The following is an 18,685-nucleotide window of genomic DNA, read 5'->3' on the forward strand; positions in this document are numbered from 1 at the left end:
TTCATACCAAATCTCCAAGAACACCTCTCAACAATGGTCATACAATGCACTACATGCCAAGTGTTTAGCAATGGAATGACTCTCTGTATGTTATGAGCTACCTTGGCCCGCCCCATTGGGCCGGTCCGCGAGCACCATATTGGTTACGCAGATATAGGAAAGAGATGCCCTTGGCGCCTCCACCACTTCCCCTCTCTTCTCTCACCCCCACCACACCTGATGAGATCCCCAGACAAGTCCGTTCTATGAAGGCCTCATTCAAACAGGTGGACCCCAGCCCCTTCAAAACCATCAAGGACAACATTGACTCTCTCGCTCCAGCCTTAGCTGAGCTCTGCAATCTCTTTTTTGCCACTGGAGTTTTCCCTACTTCTCTTAAGCACTCCATTGTTCACCCTATGCTTAAGAAACCCTGTGCCGACACCTCCTTTCTGGCAAACTACCGCCCAATCTCTATCACCCCTTTCCTGGGCAAACTCCCGGAGGAGTTGGCTACCTCTCAGCTCACCCTCCACACTGAACCCGCTGGTTGCCTCCACAACCATTAGTCTTGCTTTAGAACATCCAGAGGCACGGAAACCGCTCTTCTGAACACCCGTGAAGACCTGCTCTCAATTATTGACACTAACACTCCCTCTGTCAATCTTCTTGACCTCTCCTATGCCTTTGACACGGTAAACCACAACATCCTGATCACACGTCTCCATGACAGCCTGGGAATCGCAGGTCAGGCTCTGGTGTAGTTAACCTCCTTCCTTTCCGATCACCCATCCTAGGTGGAACTTGGGTCCTTTCTCTCTCCGATCACATTTTCAATCTGCGGCATTACCCAGGGTTTCAACCTATCCCACTGGTTCTTCAATGTCTACATGGCTGCCCCGGAAAGTGCAATTACCACTTTCATCTCTAACATCCAGTGTTATGCGGATGACACACAACTCCTTCAGGCTACCCTGAGCCACCTATTCTATCTCGCTCATATGTGACTGTCTGCAATTCAGTCATGGTGTGCTGCAAACGACCTCTGCCTCAATGACAGTAAGACTGAGATTGTTCACATTGGGACTCCTACTCCTGGTTTTCACTCTCACTCTGGCAGGCCTCCCTTGGCCCTGCGCCCTCACCCACCACCTGTGAGGCAATAAAAACTTGTGGGTCATCTTCGACTCTACTCTCTCCTTCTCCACACACATTTCAGACACAATGCACTTGGAAAAACAGCAGAATTGTCAAACCTATTTGCTGTTATCTGCACTGTTAATTGTATTATATTCACTTGCTCTGCCTGTGCAGACGTGTATATTTCAGAAATTCAAAGGCTCTGAATGACGGTTGTTTTTTACCCTTGTTCCCTCCCGCCTTAAGCGCTTTGAAACACATTCTTTGTGTATAGGTGCTTTACAAATAAACATTACCATACCATGCAACAGGGCTCGGTATCTCATTCCAATGGTGTGTCCATTTTCGCAGTGGTTTGAGGCCAGCCCCTGGCCCGCCCAGGTGCCATATCTGCCAGATAATTCCTTGTGTGCAAAGTGTTCCCCTGGTGAGGGGTGTGTGATATTTTAAGATCCGATAATATCACCCACCTTTTCAATGTGCTCTTCAAGGAAATCACAACATTGATAGGAATAAAGCACTGCATGTGTTCAATTCATCACCCCCAAGCCAATGATGTTGTAGAACAAATCAACGGCCTTCTTAAAAGCAAGTTCTCCAAACTCTGCTACACCGTAAAGAACTGGGTGCATTGTTTGCTCCAGGCCCTGTTCAACTTGCGCAATCAGCCAAGTAAGGACCACCATCTCTCACCACATGAGATAGTGACAGATAGGTGAATGCACACGCCTAAATCCCCTGTGTGGTGGGAATCAGCAGAGCTGCAACAGTTCTCTGAGAGGAGTTCAAGGAATACCTGACAAACTTAACACGTGCAATCAAATATATTACAAATCGCACATATATGACAAATCGCACCACCTCGCCCACACCCAAAACAAAACAGTTCCACTTGAGGATGCAGCAGTTCTGTGCACACGTGGACCAATCCCAGGTTCCATAGGCCCTATGAAGTGTTGTTTTCCACCCCTCTCGCAGTACATGTGAAAGGACTACGATATTGGATAGACCTTTCAGACATTCGAAGGGCAGCACCGAATTCCTCATCAGTACCCTAAAGTTCACATGACCAGTCTACCTTACCTTACGAAGCTTAACGCTGTCAAAATGGGTGCATGTGCAAAGACACCAAACATGCACTGCTGCTAAAAGCATAAGCTCTGTAAATTAAAACAAACTCTCGCTCTCCCTTTCCCTCTTTTTTCCCCTTTCCACTACCTCCCCTGATCCCCCTCCCCCTACTACTCCTTTTTCCATACCCGTTTTCATTCCCATTATAGGTGAAAGAAAATGCATCGTTCAACGTCAACAATATAAATGTCATTATTTCTACTAGAATGTATCAATGCAGCCTACATTTTACGCCCATTTTGTTCACCTTCCTCGTGTTATTGTTGGGAATACATTGGGGGGTCGTCTTTTATCTGGGTGAGCCATCTAAAAGAGGGAGAACTGGACCCTGAACAAAAGCACACCTCTCAATGTAACTAAACTGTCAAACATAACTGTATATATGTATAACATGTCCCAAGCAAGTAGTAACACCAGCGCCCGTATGACTGTATGCACAAGTAAAATGTTTGAAATACTACTTCCCACTCTTAAAAACCTCTTTTGTAACACAGATAGTAGTAATAGCACTAGCGGGAGTATATCACCAAGGAGGTATATATTGCGCGATGACCGGATGAAAAGACAAGCATGTAGGCTCAAATATGATGCATACCATGGCCTAGGCTTGAATGCGGTTGAAGATATCCGTCATCCCAAGCACTCGAATAGCTGGTACTCTGACATGAGTGTAGTGGGTAGACTAACAACCAACAGTAGTTACTATGTATGCTCGTTGACACTGCACGCATTGGGGCACCCACATTTCTAGTACCACAAGAAGTACTGATTATAGAGACAATGCCAAATCCATCTTGCGCTATGTATGCTCAAAGGCACCTTTCCGGCACACAACGTGCATTGTCGATCCAGATGCCCAGAAATCCAAAAACAGTCTCAAAAACACCAACTGTCCGAAGCAACCATATTTGGTGATCGAGAGAGCAAGGAATTTCACCAGGAAGTGGCAGGAAACGACCCTCCTCGCCGAGCTGAAAGCCTCTTTGGGTTCAGAGAAAAAACTGTGGCCCTCGTTACATGAATGTGCGCACAGATATGGACAGAGCACGTTATAAGACTGACATGGATTGCAGAAATTGAGAAACCAGCAAAAGTGCAGCAAGAAAAGAAATACGAGTTGGACTTTTTCAGCGAAGGAACTGTCTTTGTCGGCTCCAACAAGCAATGCAACAGGACATTGTTAATTTGAGATCTAAAGAGCGGCAAAGCAGCACTGATGGACTACTATTGGTTGTGTGGCCAATAAGCATACTTGCACCTCCCAACTTCCTGGAGGGGTTAGTGTTCGCTAGCTATGCTACACTCAGCCCTATCAGTAGTCCCAGAAGAACACCTGAAAGGGGGCCACTAACCGACGAAGAACTGACAGTGACTCCAATGATCACAGAACAAAACACGCTGCCACCACCAGACTTTCTCATCCTCCCTGGGAAGGAGCCAGCAGCAGAGGAAAGGGAGATCATCAAACTATCTATCTAAAGACTCACCGAAACTGCTTGAAGAAATACCAGAATAATAGAAGCTATTCACCTCAGCAGAGACATTTTTTTGCATCACTATTGCTACCTGGTGTTCAAGCATGAGCTAATGTCAAATAGCTCCAAAACAAAAATGTGCGATGGGAACAGGTTAAGTTGGAGAATGACACTGAGCAAGGGTTTCACGTCCTAAGGGTCAAATTGTGTGCACTAAGACTGATGCCAATGCAGAACCGATACATTCTAGATATGCCGATAACAATCGAAGGAGGTGTGTACAAAAAGAACGGGAGTTCATGTTGCACATTCGTGCCTTCTGAAGATGCAGAAAATGGGACCACATGTCATTGCTGCAGTGCACGATCTAGGGATCACAATGCAGAAAGAAACTGGGATTCAAGAGGAGGACTGGTTTGCGCTGGCCTTCAGGTGGGACCCGTCCTGGCTGGAGCACTGGTGAAGATGTTGGTGCCCATCATCGTGTTTATCCTAGTAATTTTCTGCACGTGCCAATTGGGACTCTGGTGTTGTGCCTAATAGCACAATGATGATGGTGTCAACTGGTGGTTCAAAAGTAGCTCATAATACAAAGGAGATAGAAGTGCAGACTGAGTACCCCTGTCCCCCACATGGTCCACATATCCTACGGAGACGAGGCAGACAGTTAGTACCACACCATTAAACCCCCCCCCCCCCTTTACCCTGAAACCTATAAAAAAGTGTGGGCAGATTTAGCGGGGGACGGGCTGCATTCATATGACATGTACACCTGAGGAGTATGCACGAGCAGGGGAGAGCTTGCAGGAACGTATGTAGGGCATGGATGTCAATAAAGGGAACGCCCCGATATGAGGCTGCGGTGAGAAGGGAAAACAAGCACAACTATGCAGAGGAATTTGTTACTGTAGAAGCAACAAAAGGGGCGAATGTTGGGAAGGAGATGAGCCTTTCCCATCCCCCTGGGCGTTGTAGAGTGAGGAGAGGCCCATAGGTAGACGTGCACTGTACCAGGGGGGTTGGGTGAGGGCTGTGCTAAGAAACCCGGCACAAGTACAATATCACAGGGAACGTAGATGCACAGACTCAGAGCGCGCACATAACAAGACGCCATTTTATAGTTACGGTAGACACATTCAGTCTTGCATGGCTGCGCAGTAAACGTAGGCCTGGCGGAGAAACATGAACAGGCCCCAATGAAGGCAGATGCACATGCGCTGCAAATGCTCACAGAAACTTCCCTTTGTTCCTCAACTGTTGCAATTACTTATTATGCCAGATGTTAATGCACCCAGCAAGGCCAGACTGCACCAGGCTCCTTGCGGTGTGCATTCATCACAGCCAGGCCAACAGCAGACCTCTGACCCTCACCCAGCCTGCCAGGCGTAACAGCACCCCCACTGACCCAGTCCAAGAACCCCTGAATTCCACAATAGTGGCCGATCTCCAGCCACTGACAATAAAACTTATGGCCATGAAAGATCTGTCTGAACATGACCATTTCACTTTATCCCATAAATACATCCTTTGTAGTACGAGGTACAGGGAGAAATAAATTATAGTTCAAAACGAGGGTGGAAGCCTTGGGTGCATAGAGTGCGATATGAACTGAGCACAGAATGTGTGAGTCAGCATGGCCGTGCCCCATACCCCGCCCCGGACAGTCCCCAAGTTTCCCAGGTGCTTTCCATAATGATGTAGTAGTGTTATCGTAGTAAAAGTAACCATAGAATGCCAACATGTGAAACGCGTAACCTTCGGTGCTTAGAAAGATGAGCCCATCTGATCCCATGTGAGAAGAGACAAGCAGACAAGGCTGCAGCCAATAATAGCCTGGCATCCCCTATGAGCAGGCCCATGCATAGGGCCCAACCAACCAGTCTTGCGAGTTCCGACTATATGTGACGAGGCAATCGATGACGCTGTTTATGCTGACTCTTTACAGAACGTCCAAGCACCAGAGTCCTCTGCTTGCACCTTTGCCTTTTGTGCGATAAAAATGTATTCTCTGTACAAGCCATCTCTGGATCTTTTTTCCCTAGTGGGTTGCGTTTATTCTGGCGTGAGCATAGAAGGGCGTTCCTTCAAAGCCATCCCTTAGTCAGTATTCCCTGGGCGATTGCAGCTAAGGAACAAAAGCAGCAAAGATCAGATAACTGTTCGGCCCGTTGGAGATGGAAAGGGGCTGGAAAAGGACTAGAGCCAGATTCTGGTCTTGGCTTTGCTCAAGCCAGCAATTCACCAAATTCACCCATCCCCAACTTCTGCCTCCACCGATGGGGATCCTTCCACCCATTGACCATCCACAGCAGAGCTCCTCTTACCGCAAAGGACCAACATCCGTTATCTGTCATTTGGTTACTTACAGCCCCATTGAAGCCCAACTCAAAACTTACACTTGCTTCAACTCAGTCAGCCACAGTCATTCATCCACCTACCCTTCCCCTTTCTGCTTACCCACCAACTCCTACCTCTTTCTCTTGGACGGCACTCTTTCTTCATTATCTTCAATTGTCTAATTCTTCCACCCTCCGTCATTCATCTTAATTTTACTCCATTACTCATTCTACTCATTCTACTCATTTTTCTCCTCCCCTTCTCGAAAAGCCTTCAGTGTCAATTTGGTGCAACTTCAGCATCAGCCTCCAGCCTTCCCATCTTCCTTCTTCATCCTGCACATGCACCAAGGATCTCCAACCTCATCTATCCCCCTTGCTTACTGCACAAAACCTGCACAAAACCTGCTTCACACCCCCACCTCCTGTCACTCTAACTTGGCCTCTGGAATGTATAATCCCCCTGCAAGTAGCGTTCCTACATCATTGACCACTTCGACTCTCATCACCCTCACATTTCACTTCTTGCCATCACAGAAACCTGTATCCCCCCCTTCATGGCCAACATTGTAGCTCTACCACCCTACCTCCTTCTGCTCTTGTCGCGCAAACCTTCTCAACCTTGGCTTTCCCCTCACCTTCTGTCCATGCGTAGTCTCCTCTGTCGCCTTGATCAACGCTGGCTCAAATCCTGCTCTCTGGCTAAACCAAACCTATTTCTCATATCACTCTCTTTATGGCTCTTCCCTCAACTCAGCCAAACGTTCCTTCTACTCTAGCCTCACACCCTCGCAAAATTCTCTCCCTATGCCAAAACATCCTCCTCTCCCCTTCCAATTCCCCTCCTCCCTCTTCTCTCTCCCCCTTCTGCTTGCATGTCTCACTTCTCTGTCACTCCATCCAGTGTTTCCCTTTGCCTGTCCTTCCCACCCTCCTTATTCCTAAGATTTACCCTCTCCTCATTCCCTACTTAACCACCTTCTTCAACATTTGTCTCGCCTCCGCTACCTTTCCTTCAGCCTTCAAACATGCTACTATCATCCCCATCCTGAAGAAACCTTCTGCTAAACCTCTTCTGCTTCCAACTTTCATCCAATCTCGCTCCTTCCATTCCTCTCTAAGCTTCGAGAACGCCTCAGCTCTCAGCTTTTGTATCCACTCATTCTCTCCTTCCCCCTCTCAATCTGGATTCTGCCCTAAACACTCCACTGAGACTGCTCTCACTTATGTTCTCAATTCCCTCCTTACCGCTCGCTACGCTAAGCAATCCTCTGTCCTTATCCTCCTCGACCTTTCTGCTGCCTTTTATACCGTTGATCACCCCTTACTCCTCAATACTCTTTCTTCCTTTGGCTTCAAAGGCTCTGTCCTCAATTGGCTCTCCTCTTACCTCTCCAATAGTTCCTTTGCTGTCTCCTGGGCGGCCACACCTCCTCCTCCAACATCATCTTGGACTGTGGTGTACCTCAAGGCTCTGTACTCGGCCCTTTTCTTTTTTCACTTTATAACTCCCTTCTTGCCCCTGCTATCTCTTCATTCGGTATCTCTCACCATGTCTACGCAGATGACACCCAGCTTTTCCTCTCCTCTTCTTTCACTCCTGACCTCCATCTCAACTTATCTTCCTGCCTTACGGCTATCAAAAACTGGATGTCATCCCACTTTCTCTTCCTCAACACTGACAAGACTGAAATCCTTTTCTTTCCTTCTAACACACGTACTCCTCCCCCCTTCCATCGTCTTCCCCCTTCCAATCTCCCCATCTCTGCTCTTGCTCGCAATCTAGGTCTCCACTTTGACTCCTCCCTCTCCTTTTCCCACCATATTTCTCTCACCTCTCGCGACTGTCGCTGCCATCTCTCCAATATTCGCAAGATCCGCACCCCCCCTCACCTTCCATGCCTCTAAACTCTTAATCGCTTCTCTCGTCTCTTCTACTGCTCTTCTCTTCTTTTTGGACTCCCTGCCTCTCATCTAGCTCCCCTCAAATCCCTCTACCACTCCTCTATCTGTACCCTTTGTCTCCTTGGTCCTCGCGACTCCATTTCCTCCTCGCTCTCCTTGACTGGCTTCCCTTTCACTCCCAACTTAAATTCCAATTCCTCTGTCTTGTTTTCAAATCTCTCCATGACCTCGCCCCCTCCTATCTTTCGTCTCGCCTCTCATTTTACACTCCCTCCCGTTCTCTCTGCTCTGCTGATCTCTTCTTACTCACTGTCCCCCCCCCCCATCCCCATCGCCTCTTCGCGTTTCCGTTCCTTTCAGCTCTTGGACCCGCTACATTTGAACTCTACCTCTCTCTATCCGCTCCATCCCCACCTACTCCTCCTTCCGCACCTCCCTGAAATCTCTTACCCATTCCCCCGACCTCCTTCCCTACCTTCACTCCTCTCCTACTTCCCTATTTTCCCTCCTACCCACCTTCCTACCCTCTCCTTTCCCTTTATCCCTCCTCCTATCCCCCTTGAAACTTCATCTTTCCCCTTGACTAAATCCTATTTTCCCTTACTCCTCATCCCTCCCCTCACCTTCTTCCACCTAGGTAAATTGTTCTTCATTGGTTTGTTTCATGATTGTAAATATACTTCTTTCATTATTCTTGTATCCTGTTATATTGTAAAGTGCTTTGGATTAAAGCGCTATATAAACCTAATAAATACAAATACATCAACTCTTCCTCTTTTGAATATTCCACTATTCAACTCTGCCCTCCTAATCCTCTCACTGTTATGGGTCTCTGTTGACCCCACCCTGGTTCTCTCAACTCTTCCTTCACTGATCTGACCCTTCTCTCCTTGAGGTACCTCCTACTAATATCCCCATTGTCATGCTGAGGTCCTTGAAAATTAACACGGTCTCTGAAGCCAACAGCTTTGAACTTAAATCCCTGTTATCGGACGACTCCCTCTACTCCCTAAATGGTCAGCCTATTCACTCTGATGGAACTCTCTTGGCCTTGTTCTTCCCTCTAATTCGTCCTCCTTCACCGAACTCTCCATTGACCCCTCATCCTCTGATCACTCAATTGTTCACTTTATCATCTTGGTCAATCCACCTTCTACTCCTCATCTACCCTCTTCAATAACTAAGAGGAAATTCAGGCAGGACTCTCTCGCCCCTTACCTTGATGCTGTGAGGACCTCCCCTATCTCCATCCCCTATTTATGCATCTTCCATTGTTCATGCTTTCTCCGACTATCCACTTATGATTTCATTTGGCCATTACTATCCTGCTCGCTCATTCACAACTTCCCGTCCCTGTCCTCAGCCTTGGATCACATCTGAAATTCAGACCCACAAAACAAACATGCGTTGTGAACTACGGCGCTAGTGTAAATTACTGACGCCTTGACTATTCGTAGTCTAAAAGATTCCCTTGCTCCCCTTAACTGATGCACTTGTCAAGTCCTCCTTCACAAACCTAATTCCCTCCCTTTGCACTCACCGCGCAAACTTCCACCTACCCTCCAATCTTTGCTCACACCTCCCAAGCCTATATCCCTCGCCGCCTCCTTTTCTGCTAATTACTTTGCTCACTACTTTTCCTCTAAATTCTCCCAAAAATGTGACACACTCACAGCTCCTCTCCCTCTCTCTCCCCAACCCTTCTTCTGTCCACCAACTCTCCCCATATCTCTCCTATGCTTGACTACTTCTCCCCTGCCTGTCTTATTGAATTAGCACCAATCCTTTGCAGTAGCCAACCCTTATTGCGCTCCTATTAACCCTTTTGCTCCCAAAATTGATCTAATACTTTGTCTCAATCACTTGCCCTTGTCCCTCTGAGCCTTTCAACCCCTCTCCCCCCGCTGGACTCTACCCTGCTACCTTCAAATCTGCAACGGTCTTACGCCTATTGAAGAATCCCTCTGCTGACCCAAATGTCCCAGCAAACTATCAGTCAGTTTTGCTCCTTCCCTATTATTCAAAAGTCCTTGAGCAGGTGGTCATCAACCGGATCACTAAGAACCTTGAGGACAATGGCCTTCGAGATCCACTTCAATCTGCTTTTTTACAGTAAACACTCCACCAAGACTGTACTTGTGCATGTCTCCAACCTTCTCTCTAATGCTCATCACTCCGAACTCTGTTCTACCCTTAACCATTCTGCAGCTTTTGACACTGTCAAACACTCTTCACTTTCCAGGACTTCAGGTTTCCCAAATCTATTCTTGCCTGGAATGCCTCCTTTAAAATCTCTTGGCACTCACAAACCTTTGCCCCCCCACCCTGCTCCCTGTCACCATCCCCCAAGGATCAGTCTTTAGTATAGGCCTTTGCTCTTCACCCTCTATACCTCTGCCCTAGGAAGACTGATCTCACTCTTTGGCTTTCACTATCACCTTTTTGCTGATGACACGCAAATACTTCTCTCCTTCACCCCAGCCATCTCAGAACAGACTACAAACTGTCTCATTGCAATTTGTCACAGAATGGCTCTTTGCTGCCACATACTGACCTCTTTGAAAACAGAAGTAATCTTTCTCCAGCTTCCAATCCATCCGTTCCCTCCATCCCCTTGCCGCTTGAACTTCTTGCTCTCTCACCTCAGGCTCACAATCTTGGGGTCCTCTTTGATAGCAGCCTAGGACTCTAAAATTGCATTCACTAGTGCTGTTTTTACTGCTAATATTAAACTACCCAGCATTCAGAAAGGTCATCCTTTTCTTACTAACCACTCTACCAAAATGCTAATCCCCACTCCTGTGCTCAGCAAACAGGACTACTGCTCGAGGCTACTCCTTGGCCTCCCTTTCTACCCATTCCTCCCTCTAGAAAAAGTCTTCAAATTTGCTACCTGCACTCTCCACAGCCTACTCAGATCATTCCCCACTTCTAACTACCGACAAAATGCTGGTTGGCTCTCTATGCACAACCACTCTTTTTTAAAGTTCCTTCTCCTAGTCTACAAAGCTGCCAATGGTCTTGCCCCTCATTACCCTGCCTGATTATATCTCAATTTAATCACCATCTTGCTCCCTCCGGTCTTCCTACACTCAACCTCACCTTCCCAGAACCTCATTGTGCCTCCTCTTGCTTATGCGCTTTGATCCTACTCGCCCCACTCCACTAGAACCCGCTGCCCATAACAATCGAAGCCACTCCAACTGTGGATCTTTAACTTACTTCCTCAAGAAGGATCTTCCTGTGACCTCTCCCGCATCCTCACTACCTGACCCCACAACTGTCTCCAGTGACGATTAATAATGTAATTTTGTATATTAAATTACTACTCCTCTTTAGTTTGAAGCATTTGTCCCCTTATGTTACCTTTGTAAGTCACATGTTAATAAATAAACATTTTGTTTCTGTTTGTTTTGTTTTATACCTAGTATAGATCTACAATTTGACACCATCAAACTGATTCTCAGCGTTATGCTATTGTACGGGCATCCTTCGTGGGAATGTTTTCGCTGTCTGTAAATTTGTTTTTGTAAGTCATTTCTGAATGAAATTGACATCCATGTTCTGCAATAAGAATAAGGTAATCTAAATATGGATCTTTTAAATGGAGCCGCTGGAGGTAGAATAACACTAACACGTGGACCCGAATTGACGGACATGGTCATTTGAAGACAATATAACTATATGTGCATTCTAGAGAAAGTTACTGAGCCAGCAATGAATGTGTGCCATGTCAATAGTTCTTGCAGGGAACTACCTTGACAAACCAATGAAAATCAGGGTAGAGCTAATACAAAGTGTTTATCAAAATTGGATTCACAATTTCCATTAGAGAAATGGGTTAGACAAACCTACTGATGTCCGCAATCATGTGGTTCCATGGAATGATCTCGGAGAAATAACTAACATTGTGATCTTACAAAATTAGCACAAACATGCTCAGTTACACATTAATTTGACAAACAAATGTCAAAATAATACAAGCCTCCAGCCAACAAATGTTTCTCAAAGAATCTTTGCTGCAACAGGTAACATTGATTTTTCATTCAGAAAAGATTTCTAAACTCTTCTCACAAAAATAACTACTTGCTGTATTTGTTATAGGTCCTAGAAAAATAAATAGCCAAAATATTCTCATTGAAATGGCAATAAACAAATGAATCGTACATTAGAAAAATATGTATTCCACTAAAATGAACTACGTGACTACTGTCACATTGTCTTTGCTATATACTGGCCATGATTACAGAAAGGGACTTTGCCTTTCAATCCTTTGTTGACGACATCAAGTTGTACATTAAAGTAGAAAGGGAGACACAGAGGTTTGATTGATTGCTCTAGATGGTCTCACTAGCTATGCCTCATAAACCCATATGGACCTAGAAGGGAGACCTGACCCATGGACAATTATGTGCATGAATGAGTGCATGCAGCTTTAGGCCCATCTATAATACTAGTGTAGCGGCTGGGGTTAAATGTAATTGAAAGTTGCTAGGACACAGTGATATTAGAAGAAATGTGTATGCAAAGGGGGATGGTGACCCTATGACAAGGACCTCCATGCTGCACCAAAAAAGATCAGCTCTATTAAGAACTGAACAGCAACCTGTAATACAAGAGAATAGCATACTTGAGATGGAAACAGATGTTTTGGTTTCCAGTATTTAGAGGTCTTCTTAAAGTTGTATGTGCCAACGAGGAAAATATAACAGTTATGTTATATTGAAGCAGCCTGGTGATATACAGGCATGGTATCAAGAAATGAGACAGTCAAAAGATCTCAAATTCAACAACATCATTTGTATTTATTATCAGGATGGTGTAATGCCTAATTTACCCTGTAACTATTGTCAGATTCTCCCTACCTAAGGAAAGTCATGTCCATAAATTCAAATCAAAAGTAAGTCTGTGTCAAATCCTCTGCTTGCCCTCACATCTAATACTAAATGTAGTGTAGGGCTGTTCAAAATTAACTTGGTGTCCAAAATAAAGGCTCAAGCTGCTTCTGGCTGCTTTCCCCAAGTTCAGGATATAGTTCTCAATGTTGTAGGTCTCAGATCCTCCACCAGGACTTGGATTCCCTTTCGAAGCACACTTGATTTCAGTATACAATGTTCATCTGGGTTCACAGTGTTGCAAAAGGAGTTTGGGAATCCTTTCCCCAAGCTCAAAATATTGTTTCACAAAAGCAGTCTCTAAACATTCATCAGGAGCTTAGGATTCCCTTCCCCAAGTTTTCACAGTTCTCTAAGATTTAGTTGGGGCTTCTGGACTAGGCGCAGTTGATAGACTGTACAGTCCACCTATCACAGGTCACACGACCAGTGGCCCTCTCCCAAACTTTGTATCATCTTGATTTGTGTTGGTTCACAATTAATGTACAATTCAAAAGTTCATTGGTTATTAAGAGATCTTCCTTGTCACCTCTTCTAACATCCTAATCAATTTCTACTTGGTCGGCTTTCACTGATAGCCCTTTTCCTTATTTAGGCAGCTTTAGTTTGCCAGTACGATATTTTGCTCACACTTCACTACTCCCCTCAGCAGCCTTCAGTTTTACCAATACGACTGCTCCCCTCAGCAGCTCACTCAGAGCCTTCATAATCTCTTTTCTGTAACATTGGTTGATTTTGCGGCTTTCTAATTGTCCTCAATTCCTCAGAGACTTTTGAACACGTAATACTTCTCATAAGTGACCACTCGGGTACTTCGTTTCTGGACAATCCATTATATTTCACTGCCTTAGTTTGTTTCCTCATTCCTCTTTAATCAGAGTCTTTCGAGAACCTGCTGATTACATGTGACCACTCCGATACAATGTGGCTCATCAACTTCCATAAGCGCACTGGGTTTCTTGCATTCTCTGAAACTCACTGGTCGTGTTGTTGGTTGCTTCCTTTCCATCGTCTGCATTCTGAGGTCAGGGTCTCACCGCCTGCCCCTCAGATACCCCTCGGATGCTTTCTTCACTTAGGGGAACAAGCACTGTTCTGCCAACACAAAGGGACCAACACTCTCCACGGTTCCCTTCTCCCGCTTCCACTGGCTCCGAGGAGACACAGCTCCCTCGCCATGTATTTACACCCTGCATCACCCTGCAGTCCTTCAGCGTCTAGGTGTTCCCTTCTTCTCCCTTGGCGCATCGCTGGTTGGGCTGGCCTTCCTGCTTCTCTCCCCTCTTGCTCACATGTACTCCACCTTTTATACACCAGCACCCTATCAAGGGGTTTCAGGTGTGACACATTTGCCAGGTTTGCCGGACTCCACTTAGACCAATTACAGTGACATTTCTGACCTTCAGTCCTGTATTCGTCAGGATCCCTCCTCTTTGGCCCAGTACTATAGTGGTGTATCCTATAGGAAATCTACATTACTCTTGGAGGCTTCTTCCTCCTCTCAGTAATTGGTGAAAATTCAAGAGGAAATTTAGGATATAAACAACAATAACCTACCCTCCCTCAGACTTTATAGGATATGTCAGTGTCAAAAAAAGAGGGATATCATGTCTCGCCTTCCAGCACCCTCTCCTCAATACCCAAGGATTCTCCACCGAGGTGATCCTCCCTCGTTAGTCCACCCCCAGGGTCGGGATCCAAAAGCAAAGGCCCTTCCCTGGGCACCTGAGCAGAAGATCCCAGGGGAATAATTGTGAGAGTGCCTGCAGGTATCTCACACCGGTTGGTCACTAACAAAATTGTTCCTTCTTCCAAAAGCTCTCTATTTATTGAAGACCTCTTGCAGTTCTTCCATAGAGTATCAATATTATGTCAGATGAAGCATGAAAGGATAACTACTTTTTACTTTGGCACATTCAATTTTCCAGTGAACCTAGTATAATACTTGCATTCCGAACATATAACATAACATCAAATGCATCAGTCTTGCCATACCTTTCTTGGAGTTCAAGCAGGCTTAGCTCGGCTTTGTGGAGACTTTCTAAGTCTTTCATCATTTGTGAAATATGTTCTTTTGAGGTTTTGCCCTGGGTGTATGCAAACCAGCAGCCTCCGACACCGATCACTATGGAAATGGTGAGGATAAAATCCTTCACCCAATTGTGAGGCGGACCTGAAAAATGTACATAATGAAAAAAAACATTAAGCACATAAAAAACAGCAAGAAACATGATTTAATTTGCTGTTGATGTTGAACAGATAGCTTTTGTCTGAAGAAAACAAGTTGATGCATTAAAAAAAAAATCTAAAAATCATTTGTTTGCACGTTTTATAGTACATGTTGTCATTAGTGTGAAAAATCTAGCACAAATGATAACGACAACAGTGCCTGAGCATTTGTCTACTCACACTGTTTTTGGAGTAATATGCAACATCTTTCGCTGAAAGAAATCTTCACCTTCATCAACTGATGGGTACAAAAGATTTTTAGTGGAAAGTAATTGCTGGTTTTCGAAATGTTCTTTAATGTGCAGAAGTGGCTTCTTAGGGCATGAAAAGTTTTAATAATATTTGCTTCAGAGAAGTGCTCCATCTCAGAAGATTAAATGACAATTCAATAACCAATACCTCGTTATTAATCATCATAAATCTGACCACAAGTAGCTCCTCTGGGTGATACCTATATTGTATCACTGTTGAACCACTATGGTTTATTTTGTCCTTTAATTGTTTTTTGCCCCTTCAACTAATTTTATTTTTGTTTTGAATTAGTGGCTTGCATTCCATATTACCATCTAAAGGGTATAAGCCACGAGCATGGCCAACTAAATACGTGAGGCTTTGATTCGTATTTGTCTCTGATTAGCAGAGTCCAGGTGTGGTAGGAGCTTGCGATCTGTGTTAAACCCTTATTCTATGCCCCCCTCTCCGCCAAAGTGGGTCTGCAACAGCATATTTGTAAAAGAACACTATCATTTCAGAAAAAAAACACATCACATTTCAGACGCATTACTTTGTGATTGGTCAAAGATGGGGGCTATTGAATAAACACATTTCCAAGGCGACAAGTTCCTGCACAGAAGTACGGCTACTCAAACGAGAGGAGCTTGTGAAAGGTCTACTAGCGTTTGAGGAGATAGGGTATAAGCCTGAAGCAATGGAGTTGGTCCCCAGGCGCTCTGGCAAATCTGCAAATGAGAAGGTGGGATGGATTAGTAAGGTGAAGAGGGAGGACAGTGAGAGGAGTGGAGTTATGTTGGCAGCTTCAACTCGGTATACACTGGGTGCTGAGCTTTGTTGCATGTATCAGATCGATGTCAGTCCTCGTGTGCTGTTGGTGCAGCTTATATGTTGTTGCGGTGTTGTGAAGTGTGTGCAGGTTGTTATGCGAGAGATGGTTGTGCAAATTCTTTTCAGTGAGATAAGTATGCAGAAATGTTGAGCTTTTTTTGGTTAGTGGGTTATATGACATTTAACATGCTAATATTCACAATTCTGTCTAAGTGTGGCACTTGCTATCCTTCATAATTCCATCCAAGTGATCCTTAATGTGAAAACATCCTTAATAAATCACTTTAACCATACAAGCCTCTCTAAAACAGCAGCAGTTTGGCCTCTTCCAGAGCTTGTAGAGGTGAGCAGGAAGGAGGTACCAGCAGTTCAGTGCCAGCTCAGAAAAGAAAATAGCCCATGTTATGAATCACAGGAATTCATCCCTTCACCCCAAGGGGCAGCCCCACCTGTGAGGCTAGGGAGGTGAGCCCACTCCGCAATATCATCCCCTGGGGTAGAGGCAAGTGGAACCTCAGCAGGATAGACTCCCCCTTTGGGGACAAGGACTCCCGCACCCATGAGGAACTCCTTAGAGGACCTTCCAAAATAACATCTTCAAACCTTTCTGTTGAAAATATATGTTAAGTGAGAACCAGTATGTGCTATTTCCAACAGGAAATAGAAGAGTTCCCTTTAAGTTTCTATACCACCAGGGCAAAGAAGAGGACATATGGAGGAGTAGAGAATCCACAAGGGAAAAAGGAACAAAGGCAAGCGCAAGGGAAGCCCCATGGCTACATAAATCCAAAAAGTGGAGAAGCCTGGGGATGCAAAGAGAGAGCCTGCATTAACCCTTAGAACAGACGGTAATAGGGACAACGCAAGACTCCAGTGAGTGTATGACAATTTTGGGAATGCTCATACTCGTCACAGTCAAGAGAAAGATGATATCACGATCTCAAAAGAAGAGTGAAAGAGAATCATTATTGAATGCTCATACTAGTCACAGTCGAGATAAATATAACGATACCAGAAAGGAGAGTGAATGAGAATCAGTATTGGAATGCTCATATTCATCTCAGTCAAGAGTAAAGTGATGCAAAACCGTACGAAGAAGTGAATGAGAAATTTACTGGGAATTACCCATTCCGTACCAGTCCAGACCAAGAAGGTCTACTCAAAATAGAGAATCAAGTTATAAAAAGGGAACCCCAGAACAAGGTGTAGACAGCAAATATGTATAAAGTCAAAGAACAGGAAGAAACCAAAACGTATAAAATGTTCAAAAGAGTAAGAAACAGTTCAGAAAGAATAGATATTTGTTGGATAAGTTTACTTGGGGAAGAGAAAAGAATCACTTTCTAGAATCAAACAAGAGAAGAAACAAAATCCCAATACAACAGTGGATGAACTGTACGAACTGATAAAAGTAGTCAGTAGAGAATTATCTAAAGATCATCTATTGAAAAGCAGTTGGTGAGAAACCAAAAACCTCAGAAGAAAGGAGACATTCTCCAGATTGAGTTATTAATATAATGGTAGGGTCAGACAGGCTTAGAGTTGGACGGTGGACAGATTAATTTCTAGACATTCACTGACGACTAACAAGCACCTTAGCTAGTTTCGTTAGGTAGGGTAGTCATGTAATATAGGGAAAGATAGGCTTTATTCATTTTCTTTAATACACTTACCAGTGAAATGTTTAATCAGAGTCTGTGTCCTTCTTCTGACCTACCACACCTAAAAGAATTAAATTGGGGAAAGAGACTGACTCAAGAGAAAAATGAGACGGACAGAATGGGAGACCTTAAAGACCAAATCAGCCATCTCAATTGACAGCACTCCCACAAGTTGCTTTTAAGTGGATGCCACAGTCTAGCACATGAGATCCCTAGGATCAACACCAATGGGGTCTGTCTTTAGCAAAGTCCCTACAAAGGGTAAAGTAGAGAGTACGAAGACAAAAGGAAGTATGTGCTGAGAAAATCTAGCAAGCCAAAAAAGCCTCAGGAATCCTGGGAGACATGGATAGATACTGTCTTAAATAAGCTAGATGCCTGGGAAAGAACATTTGAATTAGCAGCTAAAGAGCACACGCTGCATGCTTGTTCTTATAAGAGACATCAGCATGTTATAAATTCAAAGCTCACAAATGGTGAGGTTGGTGTGTGAACACTGGCGCTGGAAAAAAAAGAGCATGGAGCTTCCACAAGAAGGTTGTTTGGATTTCTTTAGTCGGGAACCTTTGTTAACATTTTCCCAATTGGTAGGTATACCTATTCCACCCGCCAGGAAAGATCTAACCAATTTGATCATGTGTAAAGGTAGCATATAACATTAAGGTCACTCACTGTAGCGGCTACTGTACTCCTAGTCCTTAGTCCCCCATTTCCTCTATACTTATGGGCTGTCGTCTGCAGGACGGAGACCGGACTAGAGCCTGTTGCACAGCAAAATTTTGTTTTATTTCAAAATTAAGACTGTACACTAAAAAATATAATAGTTGTCTATGTTATTGGGCTGGCCTCTAATGAATAGTGCTTTCAGAATG

At 44.7% G+C, this 18,685-nt stretch overlaps 1 protein-coding gene across 1 annotated transcript in view; it reads right to left on the reverse strand.

The window, feature by feature from the left end:
* The window catches only part of STIM2 (stromal interaction molecule 2), a 904,595-nt gene that overhangs the window by 60,711 nt on the left and 825,199 nt on the right, over positions 1 to 18,685 (reverse strand). Inside the window, exon 6 of the mRNA XM_069631845.1 lies at positions 14,857 to 15,034. Within this exon, the coding sequence (XP_069487946.1) occupies positions 14,857 to 15,034 (178 nt within the window). The remainder of the gene's footprint in view (positions 1 to 14,856; positions 15,035 to 18,685) is intronic.

Source organism: Ambystoma mexicanum, chromosome 6q (assembly GCF_040938575.1).
Source record: "Ambystoma mexicanum isolate Mex_15411 chromosome 6q, UKY_AmexF1_1, whole genome shotgun sequence".
NCBI classification, from domain to species: Eukaryota; Metazoa; Chordata; class Amphibia; order Caudata; family Ambystomatidae; genus Ambystoma; species Ambystoma mexicanum.